The 24,921-nt window shown below is 46.2% G+C and overlaps 1 protein-coding gene across 1 annotated transcript in view; it reads right to left on the reverse strand.

Annotated features, from left to right (window-relative positions):
• LOC134352507 (serine/threonine-protein phosphatase 2A 65 kDa regulatory subunit A alpha isoform-like) overlaps nt 1–24,921 on the reverse strand; it is a 39,420-nt gene that overhangs the window by 9,250 nt on the left and 5,249 nt on the right. Inside the window, exons 5-11 of the mRNA XM_063059774.1 lie at nt 23,712–23,859; nt 20,694–20,849; nt 17,644–17,758; nt 15,212–15,282; nt 13,688–13,822; nt 3,647–3,707; nt 1,711–1,865 (exon numbers count right to left, since the gene is read on the reverse strand). Coding sequence (XP_062915844.1) covers nt 1,711–1,865; nt 3,647–3,707; nt 13,688–13,822; nt 15,212–15,282; nt 17,644–17,758; nt 20,694–20,849; nt 23,712–23,859 — 841 coding nt within the window. The remainder of the gene's footprint in view (nt 1–1,710; nt 1,866–3,646; nt 3,708–13,687; nt 13,823–15,211; nt 15,283–17,643; nt 17,759–20,693; nt 20,850–23,711; nt 23,860–24,921) is intronic.

The following is a 24,921-nucleotide window of genomic DNA, read 5'->3' on the forward strand; positions in this document are numbered from 1 at the left end:
CAGGATGTTCGCCCTGTTTTGGTCCAGCCCGCGCAGGCATATCTTTCTGAGGTGTTCCTGCTGATCCAGAGGTCTAAAGTTCAAAGTACATTGCTACCAAAGTATGAACTCCATATACAAGCAGGAGATTCGTCTTCTTGCAGGCAGCCATAAAGCAAAGAAACACAAGAGAATCCATGGAGAAAGAATCCCATGCACCAAAGACTGTCAGACAAGCAATGTGCCCAGAAAGAACAAATCGGGCAAACAAGAATAAAAAAATAGTAAACCAGTAAGACACAGAACATGAACCGCAGGGTCACCGAAATTAGGTCCACAGGCAGGGAGCCAGTTCAGATCAGTAGATGGCTGCAGGCCACAGCAATGGAGTCAGTTCCGTGCTGAGAGAAGTGAAACCAGTCCAGGGGCCCAATGGTTGCAGTCCACAGCCAAGGAGCCAGTTCAGCATGTTATCTGAGCCAGGGGCCCAATGGTCGCAGGACACAGCCAGCAAGTCAATTCAGTGCAGAGACAAGTGCTGACGGGAACAGTCGGTTCACTGCTGAGGTGTGTAAAGCCTCACAGAGAAGTTAGTCTTTCCCCCTGCGACTCTTTAAACTTTTTAACCTGGCTCGTTGCTGAAATTGACTGAACACCACTTCATTTTCCCCACTCAGGCCACTCTCATCCAACCTGAAGTCCACTCCCAGCAATGGCCGCGGCCGCTGCACCTGCATTCTTGAGAGTCCAGCTTGCCAAATCCTTGAGGATACCGCAAAAACGCCAGGTCGTGCAGACCTCTCGACACCCTCCAGAACCTATCAAGCTCCACTTTAAATATACCCAATTACTTGGCCTCCCATCGCCGCCTGTGGCGATGAATTCCGTAGACTCACCACGCTCCGGCTAAAGAAATTCTTCATCTCCGTTCTGAAGGGATATCCCTCTGTTCCAAAGGCTGTGCCCTCCAGTCCTAGACTCACCCACTTTTAGAAACATCAATCTTATCTAGGCATTTCAACTGAATCTCTCCCTCACCTTGTCCAAACTCCAGCAAAGCCCAGGCCCATCAAATAAATCCAGGGAAAGAAGTTAATTCTGCATCTGGAATGACTGTTGGGGCCTTCAATTACACTTGTATATTGAAACTAGTTGCATCAAAAAACTTAAAATTCCCTCAGCCAGATAGTGTATAATGTCCATTTCAAGGTACTCAGATCTCTAAGCAAAAGACAGAGCCATAGTCCACTACAGCACAGAAACAGACCCTTGTGAAATAAAACTTGAAATCTGTAAGCCATCTGGTGGGTCAACAGGTCATTAAATCAGTTGTCCTTCAGCTAACACTATCAGTCCATTTTCACAGGGACGGTTAGGAACTCTGCTCCACAAAATCATAAAAAGTCTCGTCCTCAACTCAATTTTTACTCCAGACACCTTGCAGATTAAACACAAAACACCACTACACCTCAGCAAATAACGCAAGCACAGAAGCTCCTATCAAGCAGATGTCAATATTGGAAGGAGCAGCTTTGGCAAAGTGTTGTTAATTGATTTTTTGCAGAATCTAAACATTCACAAAGAATATATGAAAAGAACATTTTAAACAAATCCATAATATTTCTGTTAAATTCTTTATTCTTAAGTGTCTGTTCTAACTGTACGTTTTATTCATGAAATATTTTAGCAGCTTGTGAAGTGTAATGGAAGACTTGTCAAAGTTATACTCACGTTAATGCAGAATAGGGTGCTCATTTTATGAAGGTAGTTGGGGTCACTGGCCATGGCAAGTACTTTCGGCACAATGGTGGATTCTGCCCAGTCTTTGCCAGACTTCTCCACCAACTTGGTCAAGTTGTTGGTCGCGGCCTCGCGAATGGCGTACACTGCAAGACAGCATTCACAGGTCAAGAAATGATCTGATCGCTGTTACTACTTGATTTTCAAATATGTACCTTGCTGATAAAATACAAAGATCCGAAATGAACTGCTTGTACCACCTTTTTCAAAGTGTCAACCTGTTCCATACCAAGTTACACACAGTGGAGGAAATTATGCACTTGGAAAGTAGCATTTTAATATACTTATTTATTATTGATTATTTATTGAGATACAGTGTGGAACAGGCCCTTCTTGCCCTGTGAGCCACCCCTGATTAACCCTAGCCTAATTACAGGACAATTTACAATGTCCAGTTAACCTACAGTACGTCTCTGGGAGGAAACAGGAGTACCCGGAGGAAACCCAATCCGGTCATGCTGAGAACGTATAAACTCTTCACAGGTGGCAGTGGGAATCGAACCCAATTGCAAAGTGTTGCACTAACCAGACGCCACTGTGTATCCCCATTAGATACTTAAAAAATACTTCGAATAGATTACCATTATTTATTACTTAGTAGTCACATTGGTCATTGTAAACTGTCCTGTGATGAGGCGAGGGTTAAATCAGCCGGTTGCTGGGCAGTGCGTCTCATTGGGCCTGTTCCATGCTATTCTCGAATAATTAAATAAATAAACGTATCAGTCAAAGTCAAGTCTGTTTCTTGTTGCCATGTGTAGAAGTGTACGACAAGATTGCTTGCAGCAGTAATAACTGGGGGGGGAGGGGGGCACCAGTGTTTGAACTATGATGGTATTGGACATTGGGCAGGAACCTGGGAGTACAAACTGAGATGAATGCACTCAGAAACACACAATTGAAATGTGGAAGTCATTTTGGGCTTCACTTGGATGGGGCTCTGCAAAGTTTTGTCCCACTGAGACGGGGAAAGAACAGAAGGGTGAAGGAGCCATGCTTGACAAGAGACGCGCAACAGCTCGTCTAGAAGCGTAGGATGCAAAGATCAGCCTGGGCTCCAGAGGGTTACAATGTGGCCAGGAAGGGAGTGAAGAATGGACTTTGGAGAACTAGGAGGGGCCACGAGAAGGACTTGGCGAGTTGGATTCAGAAAAACAAACTTGAAGAACAGGAGGATGGCCAGAGTGAGAGTCTGGGCCGGCCAGAGCTAAAAGAGGCAAAATGTTTGGAGTCGGAGGACTTTGGGGGAGATCCGCAATGAATACTTTGCTTTAGTAATCAGCAGTGAGAGGGACCTTGATGCTTGTGAGGGCAGTGATATGCTACAACATGTTGACATTGAGAAAGAGGATGTTCTGGAATTTTGAAAAGCCCTGGGATAGATAAGTCCCTGGGGCCAGATGTGATATACCCCAGGGTTACTACGGGAAGCAAGGGAAGAGATTGGTGCACCTTTAGTGACAATCTGGGCATCCTCACTGGCCAGTGCTCACCGGAGGAAGTACCATATGATTGGAAGTTGGCAAATGTTATTTCCTTGTTCAGGAAAGAGAGTAGGGATGACCCTGGGAATTATAGACCAGTCAGTTTTACTTCACCGGTGGGCAAATTATAGGAGAAGATTCTTACAGACAGGATTTACAAGAAGCATAGTCTGGTTCGGGAGAGTCAGCATGGCTTTGTGAGGGGCATGTCGTGTCTTGAGCCTGACCCAATCCTTTGAGGATGTGACAAAGCACGATGAAGGATTTTTGGTTAGGCACCTGGTAGGGTCACTCAGCATCATGGAAGCACCAGTAAGATGACATGGACAACTTTGAAGGACTTTCGTTCAACAAAAGTAACGATTCATCAAGGCGATACTCACCGTGATCCACCAGCCACGTCATGCACAAGGAGTTCAACTTCTCATCAAAAAACTCCACTCCCTAAACAGGTTTTGACAAAAAAAGAATGTTGATAAAATAACCCCTCGAATTTCTAGTAGAACATGCCAACTTGCCACATTTGCATTCCAGCCGTCTTCACCTTTCGCTACTTACCAGTACAGTTTGCTAACTCCTTTGAGCCAATGGTGAAGGGGTCACACAAGAAAGACTGGCAACGTGCTCTAATAAACTGCACAAAACTAGATTGTGCCGTGGCAGAAGGCTACACAGAAGATACCCTATCTAAGGTACTTGCATCTAGTACTTTGACTATCCTTAATTAATTTCTTTGTGCCAATACCGGGACTATGATCCATGAAAAACAGGGAAAAACTTAAAAGTGTCCGATGGTTTAATGCAGACAGTAAGAACGTTACTAACTACTATTGGTGGCGTAGCAGTTGGCGTGACACTATTACAGCTGGGGAATTCTGATGTCACCTGTAAGAAGCCAGTACATTTTCCCTGCGGAACGCGCGGGTTTCCTCTCACAATCCAAAGATGCACCAGTTGGGAGGTTAATTCATCACTTTTACCTGTCCGCTGTTTAGGCTAGGGTTGGATCAGAGATTGCTGGGCAGCACGGTTCGAAGGGCCGGAAGGGCCTAATTCCTCAGTGTACCTTTAAATAAATAACCCAGTGAATCGTATGCTACCAGATCCACAGCAGGGTGCTATTTCAGCTTCACGATTTAAATGTAATTATGCATGTGCTGGATTATTTAGATTACAGATCCCGCACTCCTGACCCGCACAGTATCTCTCTTCGACATGACAGTGCACCATTCTACATTCACGTCTCCCATGCAGTTAATACATTCCACTTTCTACATTCAGTCACTGGGAACAAGTTGGCCTTTGCATAATTCTCAGGTTACTTTGCTTCATATCCAGAACAGCTAACAATTCCCAGGGTAACCACGTGGCTGAGTAGTCCAACCACAAGCTCTGCCCGTGACTCTGACTCAGACCTTGACAACTCTTTACCATAGAAAGTACAGCACAGAAACAGGCCTTTTGGCCCTTCTTGGATGTGCCGAACCATTTTCTGCCTCGTCCCACTGACCTGCACACGGACCATATCCCTCCATACACCTCCCATCCATGTATCTGTCCAATTTATTCTGAAATATTAAAAAAGAACCCGCATTTACCACCTCGTCTGGCAGCTCATTCCATACTCTCACCACTGTCTGTGTGAAGAAGTCCCCCACTAATGTTCCCTTTAAACTGTTCCCTCCTCACCCTTAACCCATGTCCTCTGGTTTTTTTCTCCCCTTGCCTCAGTGGAAAAGGCCTGCTTGCATTCACTCTATCTATACCCATCATAATTTTATATACCTCTATCAAATCTCCCCTCGTTCTTCTACGCTCCAGGGAATAGTCCTAACCTATTCAACCTTTCTCTGTAACTGAGTTTCTCAAGTCCCGGCAACATCCTTGTAAACCTTCTCTGCACTCTTTCAACCTTATTTATATCCTTCCTGTAATTTGGTGACCAAAACTGAACACAATATTCCAGATTCGGCCTCACCAATGCCTTATACAACCTCATCATAACATTCCAGCTCTTATACTCAATACTTTGATTAATAAAGGCCAATGTACCAAAAGCACTCTTTACGACCCTATCTACCTGTGACGCTACTTTTATGGAATTTTGTATCTGAATTCCCAGATCCCTCTGTTCCACTGCACTCCTCAGTGCCTTACCATTAACCCTGTATGTTCTACCTTGGTTTGTCCTTCCAACGTGCAATACCTCATACCTGTCTGTATTAAACTCCATCTGCCATTTTTCAGCCCGTTTTTCCAGCTGGTCCAAGTCCCTCTGCAGGCTCTGAAAACCTTCCTCACTGTCTACTACACCTCCAATCTTTGTTTCATCAGCAAATTTGCCGATCCAATTTACCACAGTATCATCCAGATCATTGATATAGATGACAAATAACAATGGACCCAGCACTGATCCCTGTGGCACACCACTAGTCACAGGACTACACTCAGAGAAGCAATGCTCTACTACCACTCTTTGGCTTCTTCCATTGAGCCAATGTCTAATCCAATTTACCACCTCTCCATGTATACCTAGCGACTGAATTTTCCTAACTAACCTCCCATGCGGGACCTTGTCGAAGGCCTTACTGAAGTCCATGTAGACAATATCCAATGCCTTCCCTTCAACCACTTTCCTGGTAACCTCCTCGAAAAACTCTTTAACCACAAAGGTGTAAATATTCACTAAATAGTTTTATGATTAACCATAAAGCATGGGAACACAGCACAACAGGAACATTGTGAGTTTCTAGCTCAGAAAATCTACTCTGTGTTTGCACACCGAAACTGAGAGCGATTTGCTTCTTAAAACCAAATACATACTAAATCCGGTATGATACAGGAGAGCTTAAGTAAGCTACAGAGAGTTATAAAATTAGTCAGCTCCATCGTGTGCTCCAGCCTCCATATTATCCAGGATATCTTCAAGGAGCGCTGCCTCAAAAAGACAGAGTCCATCATTAAGGACCCACATCACCCTCTTCTCATTGCTACTACCAGAAAGGAGGGACAATTTGTCTGAAGACACACACTCACTGATTCAGGAACAGCTTCCTCCCCTCTGCCATACGATTTTTGAGTGGACACCGAACCCATGAACACTACCTCACTACTCCTGCTAGTTACCGACACAGAGGAGGAATCTACAACAACCAGTTTACAACCAGCACGTCTTTGGGATGGAGGAGGAAATCGGAGCGCCTGGTAGAAACAGAGATGAGGAGTGATTTCTTCAGATAGAGGGTGGCAAATCCGTGCAATTCACTTCCATGGACAACCGTGTAGGCCAAGATATTGGGTATAATTAAAATGGAGGCTGACAGGCTCTTCATTAATCAGGGCGTGAAAGAATATGGGGAGAAGACAGGAGAATAGGGTTGAGAGGGATCACAAATCAGCCATGGTGGAATGTCGGAGCAGACTCAATGGGCTGAATGGACTAATTCTGCTCTCAAGGTCATTTGCTTCCAAACAATTGGTTTATTGATCATTACAGAATATCTCTCTGGTGCTTCCCTCTCCCTTCCCCTTTTCCCAATCAAAGATTCAAAGGTTCACTTATTTTTTTTCAAACATCTCTTTATTGCTTTTACAGAATGAAAAGAAAACACATTCCATCATCCATAGGTTTGAAAGTGCAACAAGGTTAAAGAAAAAGGGAAAAATAAAATACATAAGAAAAAAAAGGGAAAAAAACGCCCAAAAAAAGCAAACACCCTGCCATTTAAAAAAAGCTGTCAATTCAATTAGTTACTTTCATCATCCTAAATATTGTTCTCCAGAAACTGGTAGAAAATATCCCAAATTTCCCGAAATTTGCCAAGTTTGTTTTTCTGTGATGTAGTTTATCTTTTCTAGAGGAAGATAAGAAGTCATTCCTTTCAGCCATTGTGAAAGTCCACTGGTTGTTGGTTTCTTCCATGAATCGGCTATGCAACGTTTGGCTTCCAAAAAACAAATATTAAGCAGAGACCTTGCATTTTTGGAGGTTAGAAAGTCCTTTGGATAAATGTTCAGAATACATAATTTAGGATCAAGGAGCCCCTTTTTTCCAATAATCTGACTAATCAAATCCAGCACCTTCTTCCAGAAGCAGATTATCTGGGGCACTCACACAGACAATGGAACAGAGACCCCTTTTAGTGATTACATTTAAAGCATGTGTCTGGAATGTTGGGGCTCAAGTGACGAAACCTGACTGGAGTAATGTACTGTCTGGTTATCCGTTTAGAATGAGTGTTCACTGACTGGGTTTGAACTGAGGAACAAGCTTCTGACCACTCTTTTTCTGACAGATTCTCATGCAAATCAGTTCTCCATGCTTGTAGCATGTTGTTTGATGAATCTTTGCATTTACTTGCAAACAATTTATATGTAAAAATTTGGTGGCAAAAATAGGAAAACAGATTATTATCTGAAAGGTGGCCGATTAGGGACAGGGGAGGTGCAACGAGACCTGGGTGTCATTATACACCAGTCATTGAAAGTGGGCATGCAGGTACAGCAGGCGGTGAAAAAGGCGAATGGTATGCTGGCATTTATAGCGAGAGGATTCGAGTACAGGAGCAGGGAGGTACTACTGCAGTTGTACAAGGCCTTGGTGAGACCACACCTGGAGTATTGTGTGCAGTTTTGGTCCCCTAATCTGAGGAAAGACATCTTTGCCACAGAGGGAGTACAAAGAAGGTTCACCAGATTGATTCTTGGGATGGCAGTACTTTCATATGAAGAAAGACTGGATGAACTAGGCTTGTACTCGTTGGAATTTAGAAGATTGAGGGGGGATCTGATTGAAACATATAAAATCCCAAAGGGATTGGACAGGCTAGATGCAGGAAGATTGTTCCCGATGTTGGGGAAATCCAGAACGAGGAGTCACAGTTTGAGGATAAAGGGGAAGCCTTTTAGGACTGAGATTAGGAAAAACTTCTTCACACAGAGAGTGGTGAATCTGTGGAATTCTCTGCCACAGGAAACTGTTGAGGCCAGTTAATTGGCTATATTTAAGAGGGAGTTAGATATGGCCCTTGTGGCTACAGGGGTCAGCGGGTATGGAGGGAAGGCTGGGGCGGGGTTCTGAGTTGGATGATCAGCCATGATAATAAATGGCGGTGCAGGCTCGAAGGGCCGAATGGCCTACTCCTGCACCTATTTTCTATGTTTCTATGTAGCCCCCGGTAAGCCTCAGACTCACTCAGCTCGCTTTCGTCTAGGGGGAGCGCCTGCAGCCCCGCCAAACGGGGAGATCAAGTTTGTGTGGATGCTGTGTGATGTACCCCACACCGCCAATTAACAGACAGTACGCTTATGCCATTAAATGATTACACTTCATAAGTATTTCTTGGTGATGGGTTAGTAGAAACAAATACAATAAAGGTGCCAAGTCAGTAACTCTATCAGTTCGGTGCACACTCGTTGGAGCTCTTACAGAACCGGGTCCCCCTTCCTCCAATCGATGTCCTCTGAACTCCACCAACCCACGAATGGGACCACCCTCGGTGATCCACCAAACACTCCACAAGAGTCTGTCCTCGTCTCCTCTCCTCGCTGAAGACCCTGGGCCTCGGACTCCCGCTGTCTGACAAACACGCTGGTGCTCCCCAGAGTCTCTGCTTTCAAAGTATCATCTTGGACATTTATGAAATATTAATCCCACAAAAGAAATATGAATGCCACTTTCACACTTACAGTACTTGGGCACATGCACATCTAGCCAGGGTGCCAAAGACTTTTGCACAGAACTGTACTTGTCAACGTGCAGCGGAGAGCAAGTTTGTAAATCTGGCCGGAGCACAGGATGTTGGGAATGGTGAGAGTGGAGTACCCACGGGAGGGGTGTGGGACAGGTGGCTGAGGAGGACTGCCAGGGGCAGGAGGGGTTGGCGCGAATGCTGAGGCTTTATAAGGCATTGGTCAGAACGCAGTTGGGGGTATAGTGAGCAGCTTTCGGCCCTTTATCGAAGATGCGCTGGTATTAGAGAGGGTTCACGAGAATGATCCTGGGAATGAAACATACAAGAGGAGTGCTTGACGGCTCCGGCTCTGTCCTCGATGGAGTTCAGACGGGAAGGAAGGGGGGTGAACCTCATTGAAACTTATGGAATATTAAGAGGCCTAGAACAGAGAGGAGGTTTCCTGTGACCAGAGGGCACAGCCTCAGAATAGAGGGACGTCCATTTAGAACAGAGCTGAGAGGAAATTTCTTCAGGAAAGGGTGGTGGATCTGTGGAATCCATCAACGCTGATGGCTGTGGAGGACGAGTCATTGGGTATATTTAACGTGGAGGCTGACAGGTTCTTGATTAGTGAGGGTGTTAAAGGTTACGGGGGAAAAGGCAGGAGAATGGGGCCGAGAGGGTAATAAGCTAGCCATGATGGAATGGCTAAGCAGACACGATGGGCTGAGTGGCCTAATTCTGTTCCTGAGTCTTAATTGTCCTTTATCGTCTGTTCACTCTGCCTGAGTGCAGGCGAGCTCCTCGGGAGGGCCATGGGAGGAAACAACGGTCATTTTGTGAAAAGCTGCATTTCACAAAAGAAAAACACTTGAATTTCTGCGTTTGAGAAATCTTTCTGCACCTTTGGCATAAATAAATGCAAAATACGAATTACTATTAAATTATCCAACAGTTCAAATCATTAGCCAGAGAAAGTGGCTCACCTGAGCACTGGGAGAAATTCAGAGTTCAGCAGAGGAGGACAAAGGGCTTAATTAGGAAGGGGAAAACAGATTATGAGAGAAAACTGGCAGAGAACATAAAAAGTGACTGTAAAAGCTTTTATAGATATGTAAGAAGGAAAAGACTGGTAAAGACAAATGTAGGTCTCCTACAGACAGAAACAGGTGAATTGATTATGGGGAGCAAGGACATGGCAGACCAATTGAATAATTACTTTGGTTCTGTCTTCACTAAGGAGGACATAAATAATCTTCCAGAAATGGTAGGGGACAGAGGGTCCAGTGAGATGGAGGAACTGAGCGAAATACATGTTAGTAGGGAAGTGGTGTTAGGTAAATTGAAGGGATTGAAGGCAGATAAATCCCCAGGGCCAGATGGTCTGCATCCCAGAGTGCTTAAGGAAGTAGCCCAAGAAATAGTGGATGCATTAGTGATAATTTTTCAAAACTCATTAGATTCTGGACTAGTTCCTGAGGATTGGAGGGTGGCTAATGTAACCCCACTTTTTAAAAAAGGAGGGAGAGAGAAACCGGGGAATTATAGACCGGTTAGCCTAACGTCGGTGGTGGGGAAACTGCTGGAGTCAGTTGTCAAAGATGTGATAACAGCACATTTGGAAAGCGCTGAAATCATCGGACAAAGTCAGCATAGATTTGTGAAAGGAAAATCATGTCTGACGAATCTCATAGAATTTTTTGAGGATGTAACTAGTAGAGTGGGTAGGGGAGAACCAGTGGATGTGGTATATTTGGATTTTCAAAAGGCTTTTGACAAGGTCCCACACAGGAGATTAGTGTGCAAACTTAAAGCACATGGTATTGGGGGTAAGGTATTGATGTGGATATTGAATTGGTTAGCAGACAGGAAGCAAAGAGTGGGAATAAACGGGACCTTTTCAGAATGGCAGGCGGTGACTAGTGGGGTACCGCAAGGCTCAGTGCTGGGACCCCAGTTGTTTACAATATATATTAATGACTTGGATGAGGGAATTAAATGCAGCATCTCCAAGTTTGCGGAATACACGAAGCTAGGCGGCAGTGTTAGCTGTGAGGAGGATGCTAAGAGGATGCAGAGTGACTTGGATAGGTTGGGTGAGTGGGCAAATTCATGGCAGATGCAATTTAATGTGGATAAATGTGAAGTTATCCACTTTGGTGGCAAAAATAGGAAAACAGATTATTATCTGAATGGTGGCCGATTAGGAAAAGGGGAGGTGCAACGAGACCTGGGTGTCATTATACACCAGTCATTGAAAGTGGGTATGCAGGTACAGCAGGCGGTGAAAAAGGCGAATGGTATACTGGCATTTATAGCGAGAGGATTCGAGTACAGGAGCAGGGAGGTACTACTGCAGTTGTACAAGGCCTTGGTGAGACCACACCTGGAGTATTGTGTGCAGTTTTGGTCCCCTAATCTGAGGAAAGACATCCTTGCCATAGAGGGAGTACAAAGAAGGTTCACCAGATTGATTCCTGGGATGGCAGGACTTTCATATGAAGAAAGACTGGATGAACTGGGTTTGTACTCGTTGGAATTTAGAAAATTGAGGGGGGATCTGATTGAAACGTATAAAATCCTAAAGGGATTGGACAGGCTAGATGCAGGAAGATTGTTCCCGATGTTGGGGAAGTCCAGAACAAGGGTCCACAGTTTGAGGATAAAGGGGAAGCCTTTTAGGACCGAGATTAGGAAAAACTTCTTCACAGAGAGAGTGGTGAATCTGTGGAATTCTCTGCCACAGGAAACAGTTGAGGCCAGTTCATTGGCTATATTTAAGAGGGAGTTAGATATGGCCCTTGTGGCTACGGGGATCAGGGGGTATAGAGGGAAGGCTGGGGCGGGGTTCTGAGTTGGATGATCAGCCATGATCATAATAAATGGCGGTGCAGGCTCGAAGGGCCGAATGGCCTACTCCTGCACCTATTTTCTATGTTTCTATGATTCGGCAGGCTTTTTTCTTGATTTCATTTCAAACTAACAAATAATTCAAGGCTGGAATTAACAGCTGACAATTTGAAGATGTACACTTGGAATCTGTCAGCTGTGCCTGGAAAATCGAGGCATTTCCGACATTTGGGGAATCTTTTCAGGTGTAGCACATGAAGGGAATCAAGTCTGCAGACGTTGGAAATCCAGAGCAACTCACCCAAAACGCTGGAGGAACTCAGCAGCTCAGGCAGCATCTATGGGAATGAGTAAACAGTCGGTGTTTCAGGCCGAGGCCTTTTATCGGGACTGTAAAGGGAGGGGGAAGATGCCAGGATATAAAGGTGAGGAGATGGGAAGGAGGCCAGCTGGAAGGTGTTAGGTGAAGACAGGTGGGTGGGAAAGGTCAATGGCTGGAGAAGAAAGAATCTGAGAGAGGAGAGGAGAAGAGAGTGGACCACAGGAGAGATGGAAGGAGGTGGGGACCCAGGGAGAAGTAATAGACAGGTGAGAAGTAAGAGCTCAGAGTGGGGAATTGAGGAAGGAGAGGGGAGCGGAGAGATTTTTTTACATTTTTAAAAATAATTTTAATTCTGTAAAAATAATGAAAGAATGCAAATTTCCATATTAATTAAAAAATCCAGAATTTGCACATGCAACAGTTTTGTTTAAGTTCACGCCAAAATAAATAAGGAACTTGATGGATGGAAAAATAACCGCTCCATCACACCATTAACCGATTCATCTTTAATCCAATATGCACTAAGAATACAAACTAGCTCACATCACTGCTTCTAAAGAACGTACTGCACATTTGCTCTTATCTAAAGTTCTCAAACTAAAAGAACAGTTCGAGAGACTCCGGTGGAAGAAACAGTTGTTATTCCATTCATGATTCATAAAAACACAAGAAATCGGAGCAGGAGTAGGCCATCCGGCCCATCAAGCCTGCCCCGCCATTCAGTAAGATCATGGCTGACCTGTCCATAAACTCAGCTTCATCTACCTGCCTTTTCCCCATAGCCCTTAATTCCCCTACTATCTATCCTCTCCAGTCCTTCACCTTTCCCACCCATCACCTGCCTTCAACTCCCCTCCCCTACACACCAACCTTTCCCATCACCTGGTCTACCTATCACCTACCAGCTTGTACTTCCCCCACCCTCCCAATCTTCTTATTCTCGTGCCTTCCCCCTTCCTTTCCAGTCCTGACGAAAGGTGTCAGCCCAAGGGTTCATTCCCCTCCATAGATGCTGCCTGACCTGCTGAGTTCCTCCAGCATTGTGTGTGTGTGTGTGTGTGTGTGTGTGTGTGTCTGTGTCTGTGTGTGTGTGTGTGTGTGTGTGTGTGTATGTGTGTGTGCATAGAATGCTGGACATCACCGCGCAGCTCCAAGCAAACGGCAGTTACAATGTTTGTCAACAGGAAAGAAAGCAGATGAACATGGGCCAACTGCTGTCCCCTTCCAGGAATCAGTATCAGTGAGAGTAAAAGCCTGGACACATCAGTCTGTATTGCAACACATCCCGTTCTGGCACACTTATCCAGACACCTGTATCTTGTGGTGGAGCATGGACTGCTCGTCACCTTCAGCAGATGTACAAGTTCCAGAGACGACAACCAACTTTTTGATCGCCTAATGAACAATAAGCGACCTTTCATCAGCACTCTTGACTTGACAACAGCTTTCAAACAGCACAGAGAAGAAAGCTCTCCATTGGTGTTTGCCTGATTTCGGTAGGCTATTCAAAAATTATCCACGATGGCCACCAGTCACGCAAGGGGTATGTTAAAGTTTGTACTTCAAGATAACATTACCTTATCTTTGAGCTGAGCCAAGAACAGGGGAAGCAGGTGCTCAACAGTGCTGTCCTTGCCCAGGATGGTGGACAAGCCCATAATAACAGAGGCCAGAGCTGACTTCACGTGTTGATTGGTGTCAGACACAAGTTCCTGGAAAAGAAACCCATGAAATGATTAAATGAAAACCTAGACAGATATCTCAGTCAACACGCACAAAATGCTGGAGGAACTCAGCAGGCCAGACAGCACCTACAGAAACGTCGACTGTACTGTTCCCCATAGAAGCTGCCTGGCCTGCTGAGTCCCTTCAGCATTTTATGTGTGTTGCTCGGATTTCCAGCATCTGCAGATTTTCTCTTGTTTGTCGTTGGATATCTCAGTCATGTTGCCATCCTGCTCCACGTTCTTATGATCCACCTGGTCAGTCATGGCTCATTCTTAAATAATTTCTTTTACAGTTTGATATTCTAGTTTATATAAATCATGGAACAGAACCGGCCCTATAACCCACAATGTTATCCTTAAATTCCTAACCAAGTGGGCAATCTAATCTACACGATATCCATATTCTTCCGTTTTCCTCACATTCGTGTGCTTATGTAAACGTCATTCAAAGTCCCCGCTATATCTGCCTCTGCCATCACTCCAGGCAGCCAACAGCATGTTAAAAAACCAGCAACACACACAAGATGCTGGAGGAACTCAGCAGGCCAGGCAGCACCTGTGGAGAAAAGGACAGTCGACATTTCTGTCCAAAACCCTTTGGCAGGACTCAGCCCTTTGGGAGAGGGGGAGGGAGTGGGAGAAGGGGATGGGGAGGAGTGGGAGAGGGGGATGGGTCGGGAGAGGGGGATGGGAGAGGGGGATGGGGAGGGGGATGGAGCAGGAGAGGGGGATGGGGAGGGAGTGGGAGAGGGGGAGGGAGTGGGAGAGGGGGATGGGACGGGAGAGGGGGATGGGAGAAGGGGATGTGGAGGGGGAGGGAGCGGGTGAGGGGGATGGGACGGGAGTGGGAGAGGGGGATGGGACGGGTGAGGGGGATGGGACGGGAGAGGGGGATGGGAGAGGGAGGGGGATGGGGCGGGAGAGGGGGATGGGAGAGGGGGATGGGACGGGAGAGGGGGATGGGAGAGGGGGTGTGGAGGGGGAGGGAGCGGGAGAGGGGGATGGGGCGGGAGAGGGGGATGGGGAGGGAGTGGGAGAGGGGGATGGGACGGGTGAGGGGGATGGGATGGGAGAGGGGGATGGGACGGGAGAGGGGGATGGGGAGGGAGAGGGGGATGGGACGGGAGAGGGGGATGGGGGGGAGAGGGGGATGGGGAGGGAGAGGGGGATGGGAGAGGGGGCAAGATGTGACTCGTGCTTGGACATTGAGCTTTTCCAGTTACAAGCAGTTCACAGTGATAAATGGTGCCTGAACCCTCGTTTCAGGCCCACCCAAAATACTGAGGGACTTTTTCCTGAAGTGAATGAGATGAGTTGCTACATTAATTTTAGATAGACTGTATAACCAGCCAAGAATTTGAGAAGGCATATTACCTTAACATACGGCAAGATGTGACTTATTATGACAGTCTCCCTGCAATCTACTGGCAAGTTTTCACAGAAATCTGCAAGATAGAGTACTGCATGTTAGAGAGTTATTCTCAAACAAAACAATGGAGTCAGAGAAAAGTACAGCACAGAAACAGGCCCTTCAGCCCATCTATTCTGTGCCGATCCATTTAAATTGCCTCCTCCCATCGACCTGCATCTGGACCATAGCCCTCAATACCACGACCATCTACGTACCCATCCAAACTTCTCTTAAACGTTGAAATCGAGCTTGCACGCACCACTTGCGCTGGCAGCTCGTTCCACACTCTCACCACACTGATAAATCAATAAAGTTTAACAGATTAAGCAATTGCTGAAAAGCATCTGCCTTAATATTTGTATCTTCTCAGAAGATAGTGGCAAGAGAAAACATACATTCTGAAGCACAATTTAAGTCACACAAGGAAAAGCAAGGCCAGCACCTACAGTGTAAACATCAAGAGTCAGACAGCACAGGTTCAATTCTGGCACATCTGTACGGTCTCCCTGGAGTAAACCCCGAGGGAAAAATCCGGAGCCGGATTCTCCGAGGCCGTCCTACGTTGAGTTCAACGCTGACTGGCAACTCCTGCGACGCCACTGGTACCAAACTGTATCGGTCCTTTGGATTCATCAGATGCGTGGAGAGGGGGAGCCTGCTACATGGGCAACAGCTTGCTCTCCATATCATACTGCCCTGGCTTACATATCACGTAGACAGCTGCACGTAACATCCATGGTGGACCCTGACCAACGGAGGGCCTCGGGTTAGGCAGTCAGTGATACAAACGTAAAGAACAGCATTCACTCTTTTTCACAATCTGACAACCTTTCAAGACTCTGCACAAGCAATGAAGTGCACTTTGTAAGGAGCAGCCACCATCGAAACATGAAGTCAAGTGGCACACAATTCCTTTCCATTTGCTGTCATCCAGTTCTGGGATCAGATCAGGATGCCAAAGGGGAGGCATGCTGGCATGCTGTTCTCACTTGGAGAAGTGTCACCTGGATATGTGGTACGACATTAAATAGAGTCATAGAAAAGCACAGAGCAGAAAAGGCCCTTTGGCCCCTCTCGTTCATTCTGAACAATTCAAACTGTCTACTCCCATCTGCCTGCACCAGGACCACAACCACCCCCACCCCGCCCCATATCCGTACTATCCATGTACCTATCCAAACTTCTCTTAAATATTGAAATCAAAACTGCATGGACCACTTGTGCTGGCAGCTCGTTCCACTCTCATGACCCTCTGTGTGAAGAAGTTTCCCCTCATGTTCCCCTTAAACTTGTCACCTTTCACCCTTAACCCATGACCTCTGGTTGTTGTCCAACCCAACCTCAGTGGAAAAAACTTGCTTGCATTTATCCCATCCATACCCCCCCATAATATTGTACCTCCATCAATCTCCTCTCAATCTTCTGCATTCTGAAGAACACAGTCCTAACCTATTCAATCTTTCCTTCTAAGTCAGGTCCTCCAGACCAGGAAACATCCTTGTAAATTTTCTCTCCATTCTTTCAACCTTGTTTACATCTTTCACAGGAGTTCAAAGTTCAGGGGTGTCCAGGGAAGGGGTCGCACCTCTGGTGAAGGGGCTTGTCGTGTCCATTCCGGGGCAGCTCACTCACCTTTGCTCCCCACCGGACACTCATCTCTCCCCTGTGGCTGCAAGCAGCCATTTGCACGTGACAGCAGTCTCATACTCCGGTGAGATTGGGACAAGCCAGTCCTGGCACGCAAAGTCAGCCTCAGCGGACTGGGCGGGTGCGATCTACAGTAAAACCCAACGGCCAGGAAGGTGGCTCTGCATCACTCCGTGGAGAACGAGGGGCATGAAAAGACACAGAAAACATCCTGGTCATCCACTGCAAACAAGAAGACCCCAGTTTCTTCTGGCGCTTGTTCATACCACTGGACCCAGACTTCTGAGGCCGAGAGAGTGGAACTGCCCCAGTGCAAAGGCTTTTCCATTTTAAAAACTCTCCCGCACAGGTTTCCCGTCATCGTCGGACAATATGTGCAACCACCATGCGTACCTTGACATTTGTCTCCTTACAGGCAGCCACAAAGCAAAGGAACCCAACAGAACCCATTAAAAACAGAAAACCATCAATCACACAATGCGCAGGAAAAAAAGACAAATTGTGCAGACAAGGAACGGAAGCAAATAATGTTCAGGACTGCACTGCAAAATGCCAGGTTGTACAGCTGGACCAAAGGCTCGTCTCCACGAGGAAAGTTCCAGGCACAGATTGCAGTGTCATTGCCCAGAACAAGAGTCTATGAATGAAGTAATTGATAGTTGTTTCTGCTGCCAGAAAGTTGTCACTGTGCTTCACCAACAACATCTTAACCGGATGGAAAAGACAAGAATGAGAATTCCCAACCAACCTTTAACTTTGTTGGCCCCAGCTGCTCGCACTTCAGCCTCACAATCTTTCAACAGGTTTTGGAAAGCAGGAACCAGATCATTTTCCGCAATTTCAGGACCCACGGTTTTCTGAAGCTTTAAAGGCAAGAGAAACTGAATGAGTAACAAAGATAGAGCGGGTTTCAATAGCAGCAATCTGTGCATTAACACGTGAATAGAGGAATCACAAAGACAACACCATCTTTCTTTTCCACGCTCGTCTCGCTGCTGCCATCAGGTAGAAGGTACAGGAGCCTCAGGACCCACACCACCAGGCTCAAGAACAGTTACTACCCCTCAACCATCAGGTAGAAGGTACAGAAGCCTCAGGACCCACACCACCAGGCTCAAGAACAGTTACTACCCCTCAACCATCAGGTAGAAGGTACAGAAGCCTCAGGACCCACACCACCAGGCTCAAGAACAGTTACTACCCCTCAACCATCAGGTAGAAGGTACAGAAGCCTCAGGACCCACACCACCAGGCTCAATAACAGTTACTACCCCTCAACCATCAGGTAGAAGGTACAGGAGCCTCAGGACCCACACCACCAGGCTCAAGAACAGTTACTACCCCTCAACCATCAGGTAGAAGGTGCAGGAGCCTCAGAACCCACACCACCAGGCTCAAGAACAGTTACTACCCCTCAACCATCAGGTAGAAGGTACAGAAGCCTCAGGACCCACACCACCAGGCTCAAGAACAGTTACTACCCCTCAACCATCAGGTAGAAGGTACAGAAGCCTCAGGACCCACACCACCAGGCTCAAGAACAGTTACTACCCCTCAACCATCAGGTAGAAGGTACAGAAGCCTCAGGACCCACACCACCAGGCTCAAGAACAGTTACTACCCCTCTACCATCAGGTAGAAGGTACAGAAGCCTCAGGACCCACACCACCAGGCTCAAGAACAGTTACTACTCCTCAACCATCAGGTAGAAGGTGCAGGAGCCTCAATTTTCGATCAGGTTTGCAGTTTTTAATTACGTAATTTTATCATGGGTGGCGGGGTGGAAATACATCTCTACCAAGAGAGGTGTAAGGCGTTCCTTCCCTCCGCTAGCCTGCAGGTCACCCTTGGGCAAGGTGTAGCACCTGCTTAGCCAAGCCCACCCCCCAATCAGGGTCATGTGAAGCTATGGGTTAAGAGGAAAGAAACCCAGAGAAATGTTGCCATTGTGTTCAGATGTTTATCAATGAGTGGATACCCCATGCCCTGGTAAAGAAATAAATGAGTGGGGAGAAAAAGGGAATGGTTAGATAAATGGTGTCCATTTAGAAGCAGCATTCTTTCGTGTTACCCAGGTAAAACAGCTGTAATGATCTATCCTTGATAGTATATCCACAGATAAACCAGCTGCTTCAGTACAGATTTCACACTCATACAGAACAGAAAGATTTAATCTCAATGCTTTGGGGTGGGACCGGAATTTCCTGGCTTTCAGAGACGGAATTTTAAATTTTTAAAGAAAAGCAAAGTTGAGAAAATATTGTCATCGATGGCTCTGAATCTGAAAGTATGGTACACAGACAACAACGTGAGCAATTGTAATCAGCTAGTTTCTCAGGTCAAAAAAACAACTAAATAATGTTATTTAATCATTAAATAATGTTTCTTAATTGTTAAATAATGTTAACCTGATTGTTATTGTTTGCATTTAACCTGTGTAGGCAATGTGCCTTTATTTTGAGGATTTGGATTACACTTTGGTGAGAAAAGCACGGAGATTTCAGTAGATCCGAGTGTTTTCCCAGGCTAGGAAAGTCTAAGACTAAAGGGCATAGATTTAATTGGAGACACAGAACAGAACAAGCTGTTCCGGCCCTTCAAACTGCACCGCCAGTAACCCACCAACTTGTGCAACAATCTACAATGACCCTTTAACCTACTAACCGGAATGTTTTTGGACTGTGCGAGGAAACCGGAGTACCAGGAGGAAGCCTGAGGCAACAAGGTTTTATACTGAGAACAAAGACCATCTGCTTCAAAAACTGTAAACACACAGGAGATTCTGCAGATGCTGGAAATCTAGCAGGCCAGGCAGCATCTATGGAAATGAAATAAACAGTCCATGTTTCGGGCCGAGACAGCTCTTCAGGGCTATAAATCTGCTGATGACACAACTATTTTTGGCAGAATTTCAGATGGTAACAAGGAGCCGAAGAGGGGTGAGATAGATCAGCTGGTTGAGTGGTGTGGCAACAATCTGGCACTTGTCAGTAAGACCAAGGAACTGATTGTGGACCAGAGGAGGGTGAAGTTGAATCACCACCTCCCTACACCATACCTGGTTTGTGTGAAGTCAGCAGTGGGAAGGAACCAGCAAGGTCCAGTCCATCAAAAGTTTTAAGCAGCATTTAATTAATGCACTACATCACAAAATTTACCACAATGACAGTAAAACCAAGGAACTGATTGCAGACGTCAGGAAGGGGAAGTCAAGGGAACACACATCAGTCCTAATCAAGGGGACTGTGGAAAGGGTGAGTAGTTTCAAGTTCCTGAGTGTCAAACTCTCTAAGGATCGTCCTGGCTTTTCGACCTTTCGGCTCATTTTTAAATAGAACTGAAGTTCCCCTTAACTTCCTCCAGTCAAAAGTGAAAAATATCAGTGTCATCAACCTGTGCACGTGCTGAATCCCCAGATCCCTGGCACTATGCCAACAAGTTTGTTCTAAACCCCGTCACAGGATTATCCTTCAGATACACTGAAAAAGATCTGAGCTCAATTCAGACCAACTTTGTTCTATTTCAGATCCATGTTTAAAAACAGGCTAATTAAATGAATCTGGGAAGAAATCTCAGCACCTATTGGCATGTCAGTCAATTATATTAAAAATACGCAGGTGCATGATTTAATGATTTTTTAAAACTATATTAGAGGAAGTAATCGTGTTTTCATGACTTTTGACAGAATCAGAAGGGATTCCAGCTGGAACAGAAAACTTAAAGGCGAGTTGTAAAACATAAATGCACCATATCATCATACCAAAGAGATGCACTTTGTGCTTCAGCAATAACACGTACTTCAGAAAATTTGTCTGCCACCACATAGCGAACACGCCAGGATTTATCGTCCACTGCCTGCCGGAGGGTCGGCATCACCAACGCTTCCAGGTCTTCCTGGGGCAGCAGCTGGGCTATGCTCACACAAGCCTCAACTGCCAACAGCCTCACCGAATCCTGTGAAAAAGATGTTCAAACCGGGTTTGAGATGGTTCTTCATTAAAAAACAAAATTAATTTTCTGAAGTTAACATTAGGAAGAACTAATCTCATCAAAAGAATCATAAAAATAAATACTGACAATATAACAATTGTTTCCCAGATGATATCCGTTCAGATCACCTAGAACGTAGCAACAGGTTTCATTACTTTGCAATGTGTGCTGCAATCTTCCCAGGATACAAGTACTGGAATGGAGATTTGGAGTGTATCAACATGCAACCTTTGATGGAAGCGTTCCTTGGATTAGTATATTAGCAAATGTCATGACAGTGCAAAAATTTATTGATGAATCAATTTTCTTTCTCCTGCTCTTGAAGCACCACTCTCTGCTGAGTGAATCTCCAAGCTAATCACCCAAGTGGTCACGTTTCACCGTAGGATGTAGGAGCTGAATTAGGCCATTTGGCCCATCGAGTCTGCTCTGCCATTTCATCATGGTTGATCCATTTCACCCCCAGCCCAATCTCCTGCCTTCTCCCCATATCCCTTCATCGAAACATGGAAATCTACAGCACATTACAGGCCATCCAGCCCCAAAGTTGTGCCGACCAAGTAACCTACTCGAGAAACTGCCCAGAACTTCCCTACCGCATAGCCCTCTATTTTTCTAAGCTCCATGTACCTATCTAAGAGTCTCTTAAAAAACCCTACTGTATCCATCTCTACCACCTTTGTTGTCAGTGCATTCCACACACCCACCACTCTCGAGGTGAGAAACTTACCTCTGATGTCCCCCTTACACCTACTTTCAAGCACCTTAAAACTATGCCCCCTCATGTTAGCCATTTCAGCCCTGGGAAAAAGCCTCCGGCTATCCACACGATTAATGCCTCTCATCATCTTATACGCTTCAACCAGGTCACTTCTCATGCCCTGACTAATCAAGAATCTATCAACCTCTCTGCCCTGAATATACCCAATGACTTCTCCTCTGTGACAATGAATTCCACAGATTCTCTGGATAAGGAAATCCTTCCTCATCTCCACTCTAAATGGACAAACCTCTGCTCTGAGATTGCTTCCTCTGGTCTTAGGCTGTCCCACCATAGAAAACATCCTCCCCATATCCACTCCGGACGCCTTTCAGTATTTGACAGGTTACAATGAGATCCCTCCCCCTCATTCTTCTGAATTCAAATGAGTACAGGCACAGAACCACCGAACGCTCCTCGTACGACAAGCCTTTCAATCCTGGACCTTTCAATCACTGTCGTGACCCTCCTTTCAACCCACTCCTGTCTTGGCACACCCTTTGTTAGATAAGGGGCTGAAAACTACCTTCAATATTCCAAGTGAAGCCTTATAAAATGTGAACATTACATCCTTGTTTTGATATGCTAGCCATCATTGGTGGGGTCTGAACCTGGAGCAAGTGTGAACATCTCCTTGGCTACAGATGTGAAGGTTTATTTCCAGGAGTCACTGGACAGTAACCAGAAGAGAAGCTTACTCAACACCAAGGAGCACACATCCAACCGTTAACCAGAAGCTAGGTGAGGGTCAAAGTATCCATCCCAGCTCCCCTTCAGCGTACCATTTCTGTACGACTCTGGCTCCTTAGTACACGAGGATACTGCGGACTGCGTCAAGCCTTTTGCCCGGGATACTTTACGTTGGAGGAATATGAAAGGACACACACTGATTAAACAGTTCGCTCTTCAGGCAAAAGCCTCAAGATAACCACCTTCTTGGAGGAGCATCTCCAGCTGGAGTACTGGAATGGTGTAATCATGCCGATAGATTGACAGGCACCGCTTCCATCTGCTGTGGTTAAAGGAACTTTATAAAGCAGGGGCTCCCAACCTGGGGCCCCTCGGTTGATGGTAGGGGGTCGATGGCGTAAAAGAGGGTTGTGAACCCCGGTTACAAAGGTGAACAGATGGTGCAGACTGCGACAACAGAAACTTTGCAAGCAGGAAGTGGCATTAACAAGGCGTAGCATATTGAGTACGTAGACATATTAACCGGATGCAACTCAGTTCTTTGCCACGGACGCACCATCCATACCAATCTTTCCCACCTCCAGCTCATCCATACAGTAAAATGCAAGCGGTAATGTGTGGGGGGGGGGGGGGGGTGTGAAATCATGCAATTGCTCCAGTGAGCGGAATGACAGACAGCCTGTTACCGGAATGAGCCAAGTACTCTCCGTTATTTCACACACTGCCATGACGTGTGGGATACAGAGGCTCCTCAGTACAAGCAATTGATACACATGTGACATAAAGCGAAGGTTACAGCAGCAGCTTCAGCAAGATAAATCATGACAAGCCATGGGGAATAAGATCACCTTTCTTCCACTATAATCCACGCTTCCCTCATCCACGTCACCTGCATTCCCACCCCACAAGCCTTTCCAGCGCATCAGTGTCTGTAGCCCCCACCACCCACAATAGACTCCTAGACGAATCTCAATCCTCCGCTATCTGCAAGGGGCCTCTGCCACTAATCACACCCCCCTTCCCCCACCCCACCCTTCAGGTTTCCACAGGGTTCGCTCTCCACGCCACTCATTCATCCTCGCCGCTCTCCCCGAAAGCAAGACAAGGTCTACACTCGCCCATTTGCCTCCGATCAGGGCTGCAAACAGTTCTTGCAGGCGAAGCGGTGCTTTCCTCTCGGGGCTATTCGCTGTATCTGGAGCTCTTGCCGTGGCCCCTCGACATCGGAGGACCAGCACAGATGGGGTTGGGGGTGGGGGTGCTTCTTCATCGAGCACCTTCTCTGGGTCCGCTGCGACAGCCGGGGTATCCCAATGGCCACCCACTTCAATTCGACTTCCCGCTGCCACACCAGTGTCTGCTCTACAACTACATACCTGCTCATCAGAAGCCAGGGAAGTGAAGAGGGGTATAATGTCACTTTTCAAAAACTCCAGCTCCAGAACCTTTGCAAATTCACCCAACTTTGATGCTGCTACCTGGCGGACCACTGGTGTGTCATCTGAGCACAAGCTGTGGAAAAGTCTGCAGAAAAAATAAAATTAAAGGTCACATAGGAGTAGTCGCCCATTGATGCAGAACTTAACAATTCGCAAGCAGAAATACAAGCACTAAAAATTGACATTTTTGTAATTAATGTTTCTAAATCAGAAGCTACTAAAATATTTTGCTAAACCCATCATCATTATGTGCTGTGTCATATGCAATGGGTGGTCACGGTCTTTCCATGACCCTGATTGTTCTCCGTAAAGTTTTCTACAGAAGTGGTTTGTCATTTCCGCCTTCTGGGCAGTGTGTGTCTTTACAAGGTGGGTGACCCCCAGCCCATTATCAATACACTTCAGAAACTGTCTACCTGGCGTCAGGGGTCGCATAACCAGGACTTGTGATCTGCACCGGCTGCTCATCCACCACCTGATCCCATGGCTTCACCTGACCCTGATCGGGGCGGTGGTATCGAAGCAGGTGCTACACCTTGCCCAAGGGTGGCCTGCAGACCAGCAGAAGGAAGCCTTACACCTCCTTTGGTAGAGACGCATCTCCATCACACCACCCAAACATCCAATATTTGTGGTATTCAGATTTTATCCTGAGAAATACTTCAAGATAGCAACAGAACACAGAAATTTACTGCACATTCCAGGCCCTTCAGCCCACAATGTTGTGCTGACCACGTAACCTACTCTAGAAGCTGCCCAGAATTTCCCCACCATACAGCCCTCTCTTTTTCTGAAACAACTGACTGTGTCTGAAAGTTTACACAAATGACACCACAAAAAATTTTAATTCAGGGAGTAAAGGGGCTGGAACTGAACCCCAGATGTGGGACTCCTGCACTTGGAGCAGAACAGAGCCATTGGTTGTGGACTGCAGGCGCACACAGTTACCAAAGCAACCTTCTCGTCCGACAAAAGTCAAACACCTCTGAACAAGTGAAATCCTCTGTGCGCCACATTAATCAAAATGGCCCTGAAGCAGAGCAACAGGCTTGACAAGACACGGCTCTCGAAAAGAGCACTCCCTTGTAAATGACAAGGCCACTTCAATCACACAGCCGAGAGTAAGTGATGAGCACCACTCGACTAT

The sequence above is a fragment of the Mobula hypostoma genome, chromosome 10, assembly GCF_963921235.1.
Source record: "Mobula hypostoma chromosome 10, sMobHyp1.1, whole genome shotgun sequence".
NCBI classification, from domain to species: domain Eukaryota; kingdom Metazoa; phylum Chordata; class Chondrichthyes; order Myliobatiformes; family Myliobatidae; genus Mobula; species Mobula hypostoma.